General features: G+C 41.6%; 1 protein-coding gene across 1 annotated transcript in view; it reads left to right on the top strand.

The window, feature by feature from the left end:
- Positions 1-229: 229 nt before the first annotated feature.
- Positions 230-11,427, top strand: part of KLF14 (Kruppel-like factor 14) — a 25,787-nt gene continuing 14,589 nt past the window's right edge. Inside the window, exon 1 of the mRNA XM_004677189.1 lies at positions 230-284. Within this exon, the coding sequence (XP_004677246.1) occupies positions 230-284 (55 nt within the window). The remainder of the gene's footprint in view (positions 285-11,427) is intronic.

The raw sequence follows: 11,427 nt of genomic DNA, 5'->3' as shown, positions 1-11,427 counted from the left end.
TTCAAACAAACAAAAAGCCCACCTCTTTGTCTTTCTGGACAGCTCCCAGATGGTAGGGTTTATAATACCTGAGGTAGACAGAAAAATAAGAGCACCTAGTCCCTCAAGATTTTATTAAATTTTAATTGTGGCAGGTTAAATAAGTAAATAAGCATGAACGTGAAATTGTTTTCAAATGGAAGGGTTTCTGGTATCCCTATACTGAGATGGCATGGTTTGATAGCGCTGGATGACTCGGATGCAGGTTCACAGCTCTTCAGATGTACGGGAGTTATTGTTTGAAGGTAAAAATAGAATGAAAGCTCAGTAAAGATGCCCTTTAAAGTGAAAAGTAGAATCCTTTTATTATAACTAAATTCTGGCTCAGTAAAGTGAATTTTATTTCTCTAAAAGGCAGAGGTCACATCATCATCTGTTGAAAACCTGCCTCAAAATCTCTCTCGCTTTGTGCCAAAGCCTTACCTGGTGTGCCAGGTGCTTCGCGATCTGTACCTTCGCCTGTTACTGTCTGACCACATCTTCCTCCACAGTGAGCACCACTCGCTGCTCCCCAGCCGCTGTGGCCCCTCAGGGTTCCCCAAGCCAAGGAGCACACCTGAACAGCGGTTCAGGCCTCAGGCCTTTGCACTGGCCTTTCCTTCTTCCCGGAACCCAAATATTCCTCCCAGGTCTGTACTCAGATTCCATCTTCTCATGAATCCACCCTAAATCCTATTTACAACTTACCTTCTTCATGATGGACATTTAAAATTTATTCTCCTCCATGTGCTTTCACTGCTGGTGCGATTTTAAATCGGTATGGACACTGGAGGCGCGCTGTGCCATTCTGTTTGAAATCTAAGATGGGGCTGTCCCACCAACAGTTACACTCTTCTCCCTCTCGCCTGCAAACACACCTGCACATATGCGCAAGGAGGTGCCTATTAGGGTGTTCATTGCAGCAAAGTCCAAAAAAGTGAAAAAATGGAAATAATTTAAAAATCCATCAGTAGAAGGATGGTTAAATGTATCAATGCATGTTTATACTATAAAGTACTATTCAGCATTTAAGTTGAATTAAGTGTGTATATGAATGAGTACATCTCCAGGACTTACTGGTGAGTGGTGGAATGGAAATTTTTTATAAAAAAAAAAAAATCCAAGAACAGGCCCTCCTTGGTGGTGCAGAAGGTTAAAGCACAGCACTAAGAAGCTAAAGCTAAACCAGAATGAGTTTTATCCCTCCACCCCAGAGGTGACCACATGGCGTGGCAGACCTCTCCTGGCCCGCCCGCTGCTCCCCTCAGCAGTGTACTTCATCAGTCGGCCTGTTCTGCTCCCCACTCTGTCTGCGGTGAACCCTATTACTGCCCCTGCACCTCTGGCCTGTACCCCAGTTCTGTATGCATAAATAAATGAATCTTTTAAAAAAAAAAAACCCGAGAACAATGAGTGTGACTATAAAGAGTAGCAGCAGACACCTTTTGGTAATGAAATAATTCTGTATTTTGATTGTGGTTAGAAATCATAAATTATAAATGATGTGTTTGTAAACACATCAGTGAAGTTTACAAACATCTGACATGAATGTAGATGCAAAACTTAAAGCATCAGCAAATGTGTTCAATGATATATAAAGGTCAGTAATATACCATGACCAAGTGGTTTATTTCAAGGATGCAAGATTAGTTCAGTAGTTGAAAATCAATCAATATAATCCACCACATTAGTAGACTAAAAAGGAAAATTCACATAATCATGTCAGTTTGAGCAGAAAAAAATATTGGCAAAATTCAATGCTCACCCATGGTAAAATCTTTCAGAAAACTAGAAATAGAGGGAATGTATTTGTAAATGCCTCTCCCAATCAATAAAAAAAAATAAAAGAACACCATTTACTGGGAGGTGGTGGAAAAATGGTCATTTCAGATGGCGTGATTGTTTCCTATAGAAACCCAAAGGCATCAGCTGAAAAACGATTAGAATTCTGGTGTCAGTAGAGTTGCAATGCCATCAAAACTCAGTTGGGTTCCTGTGCCAACACCCATAATAGAAAAGCAATCAGTTGAGGAAAATTTCATTGCCAATGCAATAATATATAAAATACCTAGAAATAAACCTTTCAGTTGAAGTGTTGGACTCTAATGATGAAAATGATGATATTTAATTGAAGGAACATAAGAGCAGCTTCAAGAAATGGAAAGATTTGCAATAGTTCTAGAAGGAAAGGCTTAATTTAATATAATAAAGATAAAAAAAACTCTCCCCCAAACAAATCCCTGCTATCTAAATACCAATGGGACTTAAAAAAAAAAAAAAAACAACTGAACACAATTATTCTAGAATTTATCTGTTAAGAGTAGGAAGAGCCGAACCCTCCCTGGTGACGCAGCGGGTTAAAGCATAGCACCGCGAAGCTAGCGGTACCTTTGGCGCAAATTTGATCCCCAGTCTGGAGGTGTGACCCACATGGCGCGGCAGACCTCTCCTGACCCCCCCCGCTGCTCCCCTCAGCAGTGTTCTTCACCAGTTCTGCCTGTTCTGCTCCCCACTCTATCTCTGGTGAACCCTATCACCGCCCCTGTACCTCTGGCCTGTACTCAGTTCTGTATGCATAAAGAAAGAAATCTTTAAAAAAAAAAAAAAAAAGTAGGAAAGCCAATACGAGTGTTCACTAGTATATTTAGTAAAAAAAAAAAAAATTCAAAATATATTAACTTATTTAATGATATATTACAATGACAATTACATTTGCATGTAGCAGGTCATAAAATACAAGCAGTGGAATCAGTTAACAAATTACATTTACAAGGGGCTTGGAGCACCACTTATAATGGATAGAATAATAGGTAATTCCCTTCAGGTCCTCTGAGTTCTTGTATTGTATACAACGAGTACATTTTTATATTATGAAGAATAAAATGGCTATTTTATGAAAACCCTGTTCGCATCTTACTCCTCAGAAAGCCTGCCCTTACTTAACCCAGTCCTTCCTGATGGCTAGATGGCTTCATTTTGTGGTTTTCACTGTGGCAGATTTAATTTATCATAATTCTTTGGATTTCTTCTAGCTTTTTGAGTGTTACAGAAATCTGACTTTTCTGTCTATATGGTTCTTAATATAGAACCTTATATAATGCAGGGCTTCATAAATATTTGGTGACTAAATGAATAAACTATTAAGAAAAATTCGAAGAAAACATACAATTCATATTATCACCACTAGGGGGCACTACATATCCACCAACATAATTTGTGGCGCTTAATGTGGTTTTTTTTTTTTTAAACAAGATTGTTAAAATCTTTGAAACCTTCCAGAAGGCATTATCAAGCCCACTTGGGGGGACTGAATTTAAACCGCTCCTAACTGTGCAATGTTTCTCCTATAATTAGATATCCCACCTTATGTAAATTCATTGTACTTCATATCTGCTCCAGTTTGGCACTGATCAAAAGTAGTTTTATTGCTTATTAAATTGTACCCTGTGTCTGTAATCTTACCTCCACAACAAGCTCATGTTTCAGCTCATTTCTCTTTCATTAGCCAGTTCGGTTCTAGTTGTAAAGAAAAAGTAAGCAAATATACTTATTTAATTGAATTAAAAGAAAAATACCCTCTCTCAAGTCATGAGTCACACTAAGAAATTGAATGTGCAAAACTCGAGATGTACAAAATACAAAAATTATGTGGTAGTTATAAGAACATCTCACCTTTATTTATAGAACTTCTATTATACACATTACAAAAGAAAATCTTTCCTGATACATTTAAATATGACCTTATTTTTAGAATTGAAGTCGAGCTACTTTTATAAGGGGCCATTAGGATTCAAGCATAACAGGCTGTTGTTGAGAGGCAGACAAATCCACTCAAGGTGGGGAGGGAGCCTCCAGAGGAAGGCGGAACTGGAGTATGTTTGATGTTAAGAAAAAATTAAAAAGTGGGAATCACTCGGGCACATACAAAATCAAGAATGATGTAAATGTATGTGTGTGTGTATATGTGTGTGTGTGTGTATATATATATATATATATATATACATATATACATATATATATATATACATATATATATATATATATATATATACACACACACACACACACACACACATATATATAAAGTGGGAATCTAGTTCATCACAGAGCTGCTGTGTTACAAGGGCTGTGATGTGGACAAGGTAGGAAGAAAGTCAGGATTGGGCAGTAGCTAGACTCCTCAGAAGGGCCAGCAGCTACTGGAGTTCGAATCCCAGCACTGCCACTAATTTTACAACCTTGAATAAGTCACCTTCTCCATGTCATAGGAGATGATGATTAGAACCCACTCCTAAGATTCTTAGGAGGATTAAATGAGATAATATATGAAAAACACTTGGTGCATAGTCAATGCAGAAAATCTAGTAACACATTCAACAAGTGACAGAAAGTCATGTTCCGTGTGTGCCCATCATTCTGCCCTGGACCATGGCGTCAGAGTTTCCTTGTTCATTTCATTAAGTAACCTGTTAATAAGTGAGCGTTCTATGTAAACATTTTGCTGAGGAAGAAATGTACAGATGAGCCAGTATTAGTATTAATGAGCTAGTAATCGTAATTATTAATTACTATTAATAAGCTATTTTTTTGTTTAGGATAAAAAATAAAGTTACATCTCCTTTAATGTTCAAGTTGAAGGACTTAATTCTCTTCATGACCTAATAAGCAGGAATGAAGTCTTGCCAGGGGCCTTTTCTCCAGTGATACTCATAAGAAACCAGCATTCATTCAGTTCAATCAGCCAGTATTTATTAAGCATCTGCTAAGTGCCAGGCGTGTTGAAAGCACTGTAGTTGAAGTGGTGAACAAAACATCCCTCCACTTCCAAATCCCCGCTTGCTCATGGGGCTTCCGTGCTAGCAGAGGAGACAAATGGTAATTAAGGGGAGAGTTAAATGATGTAGCTGGACAGTGATAAGTATTAAGGAGAAAAATTAAGCCAGAGGAATTCATGGGGAGGTAGACACTGAGGTGATGTGAATTTAGAGAGAGAAGGCTGGGAAGACAGGACTGGAGGCGGGGAGGCAGGCAGCCACTGGTCTGGGAAACAGTTAACCTGCCACAGTCAGGAAAGCAGGGATTCAGATGTTCCCTGGGGACAGTTTCCACTCACCCCAGGGCATCTCTCCTGCTGAACTGACAGACATCCCAGGTAAACCCCACCGCTGCCAGGACCACCTCTACCACATGCTGGCGCAACCTCTTACCCCTGGAAAGCCATAAGTCCTGAACCCTCTGCCACTGTTCCTCTCATGAGGATGTTGGAGGCCCTGTGAACCCCATCTCCCGAGCCCTCCAAAGGGTAGGAGCAGCTCCCCCCACACACACACACTCACCTCTCTGGCCACCCATAGCAACTGCAGAACACCCCTGCCTCTCATTTTCCACCATAGAAGCAGCCATCTAAAATGATGGGCAGAAAGATCTTGCTGGGCCACATAGGTAATCCCCAAATAAAGCTGTCCAGCCTGACCTAATTCCCAAGGGGTATTCCGTTTTAGTCACACGCACCTTCTTTCAAGAGTATTCTCATCCAGAGGTCAGCCAACTTTTTCTGAAAAAGGGCCAGGTAGTAAATATTTGAGGTTGTGGAATCACACAGGTTTCTGAACTCAAGTCTTCTTTTTGTTTTACAACCTGTTAAAAATCTTTTTAAAAAGCCCTTGCTCTTGGACGGCATGAAAATAGGGTCTTAGTCGGGCAGCTTCAATCCATTTGTCAGTTACTACATTAAAATTAACAAATTGTCCTCGTGGCTTATAAATCAGTCCTTCCTTGGTTTATTTTTGTTGGCACACTTAACATCCATTGCCCAGTTATTTGCTCCACCAGGCGAGCAGACGTCACATGGGCCTGATACAGTAGGCATTCAGTTTGGCATGGGCTGGGAATGTGTTGCTGGAACAGTAGAGGGATTTGTGTTCCGTGAGGAGACCTTGATAGACCATCTAAGGTGGGGGTGAGGGGTGACACCCTACGGGGCTGGCTGGAAGCGGGATGCTGCAGAGTGAGTCTTGGGCTCTGAAGGAGACAGACGTGAAATGAAGGGTGGGGAAGGAGAGCTGGGAGGAGGCGAGGAGAGGGAGAAAGCGGCGACTGGCGTCTGTGACATGTGGACAGAGACATGTCCTGGGACAGAGTTGTCAGAAAAAATTTACAGGCGTTTCCAAAAAAATCAACAAGGTTATCTAATATTTCATCTTAAGTCGTTTGTCTTGTACTATAAATCCCTTCCAGGTCCCAAACCTCCAGTCTGTGGCTTTCTCTTTTTTCTTCACTTGCAAGAGTGGGGCTGCTTGTAAAACAGCATGGTTTATTGGTGGATGGGGATGGGATCAAAGCATTCAAGGACATGTTGAAGAGTCAGTCAAGGTTCCCACTCTGGCCACAGGTTAGGCCCACCTCAGTCCCCTCCAACCGTCTCTGTGCGGGAGGGATGTCCCCTCCATGCAGATGTGGGTGTCACTACCAGAAGCCAGCCAGACCATGCATGGCCAACTGAGCAGTGTGTGGGCATCTCCTGTGAGTGGTATTTGGGGAACAGGGAAGGGGGTCAGAGACCCACAATCTAGTCATACGCTATATAAAGAAGGGACAGCCAGAGAGATGAGGGTCAGAACCAAAACTGACCCTGAGAAATTAGCCCTAGGAAACTCACCTGCATCCTGTGGTCACTGGAATGTCTCCAGGATGCTGGGATGGGCTTGGAGCAATTTGATTTAAAAAAAAAATGTAGCTTATCTAAAGAGTATTTCCTTCAGTCCACCCCACATCTGTGGCTCCAGTGAGCCAGTCTCTTGCTCCCATTTCTCTCCTTAAAAGCAGGCTGTTGGGCAGCTTGGTGGCACAGTGGGTTAAAGTGCAGCACTGTAAGCTGGCAGGACCCACTTCAGTGCTGGTTTGATCCCCAGCCCTGGAGGTGACCCACAGGGTGCAGCAGACGTCTCCTGTCTCACCCGCTGCTCCCCTCAGCAGTGTACTTCATCCATCTGACTGTTCTGCTCCCCACTCTGTCTCTGGTGAATCCTCTCATTCTCCGCACCTCTGACCTGTACCCCAGTTCTGTATGCATAAATAAATAAATCTTTAAAAAGGTGTGTGTGTGGGGGGGGGTCTGTTAGTTAAGGATTCCTTCACCAGGAAGTCCTTTACCCAGAGGCTTCCAGGGCTTGGGAAGTAAAAAATGGTCATTGGGGATCTCTGACCTGCTCCCAGGGGCTCTCAGTCAAGGAGTTCTCCAGTTTAGCCCCAGACCAGCAGCTTCCAGAATCACCATCAACCTGAAGTTTCTAAAATGGATAGAGCTAAGGCCCCATGCCCTTGGGGAGTGGGTGGAGGTGGAGCCATCAGCATTTCCAGGAGTGCAGGCAAAGGGAGATTTCCAGTCCACAGATCTCTTATGGCTCATTTCATAAAAAAAAAAAAACGCAGCCATCTTGTTCCACTATATAAAAAGAATTAATTGTTCTTTCCCATGAACCATGCAACGGTAGCTAAACCTTACTTGGACTATAGTTCAGGAGCCAGTCTTCCCTAGCTATTTCCTTCGAGGGCCTAAGGGAGGGTTTCCATCAGTGTCCAGTTCCTTCCTCCATCAGTAACTTCAACCCCTGTCTCCACCGGTACCAGCAGTTATAGGGCATCATTTATATTGCTTCAAGGTAGTTCAGAGAAAAACTGAGTGACATCTGTCTTCACAATGCTCTGAGGTGCCACCACCAGCTTTGTCCACAGGAGCTGTGAGCCTCGGTTGGTACAGGATGACAATTGCTTCTTCCTCGCAGTGTTTTCTCAGATTTCTCCTAGCCCTTCCCAGCATCATAGCAACCCAGTTGCCCTGAGAAGCAATGAAGATGTTTTAGAAGAGACAGAGTAAGGCTTCCCAGCCTTGCAAAGAACCTCAGAGTTCAATTATTTGTCCTCAAAGATGTCCTCTTGGTCTGAGTTTGGTCACCCTGTGATGTATAGCATTAACCACGATCACCTAAATTCTTCCTGATCCGCTCGGTCTTCCTAATATGTGGGGCACCTCACTTGCAATGTCTGACAACATCCATAATAAAGCCAAACGTCCAAAACCCCATCAGTCACAGGGGAAGAGTGATTGATGCTGTCCGCTATAATTAGTTACCAGTCTCAGGAAGGGTTCTAAGCCATTACTAGGCAGCCCTTGAAGGGAGCTGAGAAATCCAGGCTGCCGGAAAGCTGAACGGCAGAGGGAAGAGAAATACCAGCTGTCGACTGCCAGAAACACACCAGCTGTCCACTGCAGGCTGAATGCCCCTTGCTCTGCCCTCGCTGCGACCAAGAGTCCACTTTTAGGGCTGTGTCAAGGTGTCTGTGCATCCTCCGCTGCAAAGGAAGCAGTTCTACCCAGTCCTTTTCCTCAAATTTTTAATAAAAATTTAAAACAAACTCCAGACCATACAGGTTTTACAGCATACAATGTTTTCTCCTTCTTCATTTCTCTGTGTAACTAAATTTCGTGTTGTATATTTATCTGTTAGCAATTCATTGCCATGTAGAGCTTCATTGTATATAAATACGTAGCACCATAGACCAGAATAAATGTCTTTATTTGGAGACATTTTTGTTCTTGACTGTACTGCCTGGTCGTGCATCTGTTTTAATCAATGTAACAATTTTTTATCTGTTCCATTGAGTCTGGTCCTGAATCCTCTTCTGTATGATTTTAATATTAGCACGTATGGATAGGCTCCTTTTAATGTTTTTCGCCTCTGATATATATATATTTTTAAAGATTTATTTATTCATACAGAACTGGGGTACAGGCCAGAGATGTGGAGGGTGAGAGGATTCACCAGAGACAAAGCAGGGAGCAGAACAGGCAGATAGAGAAAGTACACTGCTGAGGGGAGCAGCGGGCGGGTCAGGAGAGGTCTGCCACGCCATGTGGTCACCTCCGGGGCAGGCGGGGATCGAACTCATGCGGAAGTGGCTGAGCTTCTTAGTGATGTGCTCTAACCTGCTGCGCCACCCGGGAGGGAGGGGCTCTATCTATTTTGATCCCACTTAATCTGAGAGCCTTGTATCTTTCGATAGGGATTTTAAAACCATTCATTTCTATATAAATAAAGTTACACCTGGTTTTTGTTCTGGTCATTTATATTATGGCTACTGTTTAATGCTCTTTTTTTTTCTTGCTGTATTAATAAAGTTTGCTTTATCCTCACTCATAATTTTGAAATGACATACTGCTTTGTTTTATACTTTGGCTGATTTATTTTAAAATGCATCGATATATTTGAATTATAGTTTATGAATTAAAAATTATGTAAGTAAAACATAGATACATTTGCATCTAGAGGTTGAGAGAAGACCAAAGTATGTAAAGGAAAAAACAAATTTCCCCAGTATCATCCCTCCACAATCACTGCCTTCATTTTGATGTGTATTTATCTAAAACCTATTCTGTGTGTGTGTGTGTGTGTATAGATTTATAAGATAATTATGCATGGGTTACTACTTCCTTTTTTCACTTAATAAAAGGCAGGTCTTTGGGGGAGAAACCCAAAGCGTCCTATCAGCCGTTACATATGTATTGTTTGTCATCACAGCATGATTTACCCAATTCATGTAATTGCTTATCAGATAATAGATGTTTAAATTTGTACCTATTCTTGACCATTCCAAATAATACTTCAATTTTTTAAAATCCTGTAGGTTTATCTTTCTGCACATATACATGTTTTTCTGTGGTGTTAGTGCAAAGGATCGAAATTCCTAAATCAACAGAGACACATATTTAAGGTTTTGATATCTACGGTTATTACCTTCCAAAGGCTGTACCAGTTCTAACACCTGGACCCTCCACTGAGACCTCACTTCCTTAGCAGAGCTGAGTTTTAACAATTTTAAGAAGTTGTTGTCTGCTGGCTGAAAATAATTTTCCTCCCGCCTTGTAACGGAGGGGCTGTGACCCTTCCTGTTTATTGTTCATTGGGTGCTTTGTGTGGATTCTCTTTACTTTCCCTTGAACTTGATGTACTTTGCCAGGTTGTTTGTTATATTATTTATCTTTTTTCATATTCATTTGCAGGCTCTCTTTGTATTATGGATCTTAATCCTTTGTCTGTTATGTTCACTGAACCTGACTTTTGGATTTGTTTCTAGTGACATTTGTCCTAATTGAGTTTGGTCCTGATTTGAGTTAATTTTATCTAAGGTGAAAGGTCTGCAAGGAGGTTCAGGTTAACATTTCATCCTAATCAAATCTGTGAATCTTTTCAACATTGTAACTTGCAGGCTTCCGGAGCTCCTTGGCTACTGCAAAAAATGATAAAGTCTATACTTTTTTCAGTTATTTTTTTAATTTGCACCTAACAATTTACATAAAGTTCTCTCCTTGTCTCATGCTTTATGAGTTCAGCCATCTAACCTCCATGGCAAACAAGATACAGAACAGGTCTATGACCCCCCCCAAATTCACGCCACACTCCACTGTGCAAGACCCAGTGTGTTTTCGGTCACTGCGTCACCTAAATGGAATATCTGAAGTCAAACCCTTTGCGTTGACTTCTTTCACTTACCATAGTGTGCACAGGATTCACCAGTGTTGTATCCGCAGTTTATTCTTTTATCATTCATTGTGCCCCACGGCATGGAAATGTCACGGTTTGTCCATCTGTTGTCCAGGGTAAGGGAACTTGGGCTGCTTCTGGGTTTTGCCTATTCCAAATAAAAACATGATGAAAATTCACACTTTTTTGATGAATGCAAGTTCTAGGAGAGGAGTTGCTCTCTCCTAGAGTTGGATTTAACTGTGTAAGTTATCAAAGTGGCGATATCACCTTGCCTTCCCCCACTGCTCCAGACTCAGTATCCTCAGATTTGTAAAAAACATTCAAAGAAGGGTATAGTGATACCTCATGATGTTTTCAGGTGTGTGTCCTTAGTAGCTAACCATGTTGAGCAACTTGTCGCAAACCTATTTGCCACGCACTCATCTTTTTTCACCAAATATCTGTTCAAAATAGCATTTTCAATTATTTTTTTAGTATTGCATTTTTAAAGCTCCTTCTGTCTTTCCCTACAAGCCCTTTATCAGAGGTGTAACTTGGAGATGTTCCACCCAGGCTGTGAACTGTTTTCTCCTTCTTGTAACAGCGTCATTTGTAAAGACATTTTTAATTTTCATAAAGTTCAACTTACAGTTTTTTCTCTGTCCTGGATCAAGTGTTTGGAATTGTATGAAAAACATTTTTGGCCTTATCTAAGTTCACAAAGATCTCTTTTCCTAGAAGTTTTCTCTTTGGGGATTTTACAGGTGTGTGTGTGAGCAGCTTGTGTCCACCTTGCACAACAGGAAAGGCCTGGACTGAGGCTCAGTTGCTACATCTGTACCGGCTGTGGTCGGAGCCCCACCCCCAAACCCACCCCCACCAACCA

The sequence above is a fragment of the Condylura cristata genome, unplaced genomic scaffold, assembly GCF_000260355.1.
Source record: "Condylura cristata isolate star-nosed mole 26May11 unplaced genomic scaffold, ConCri1.0 scaffold00005, whole genome shotgun sequence".
In the NCBI taxonomy this organism is placed as follows: domain Eukaryota; kingdom Metazoa; phylum Chordata; class Mammalia; order Eulipotyphla; family Talpidae; genus Condylura; species Condylura cristata.
Note: the sequence above shows the minus strand (reverse complement) of the source record. Positions and strands in the feature narration are given on the sequence as shown.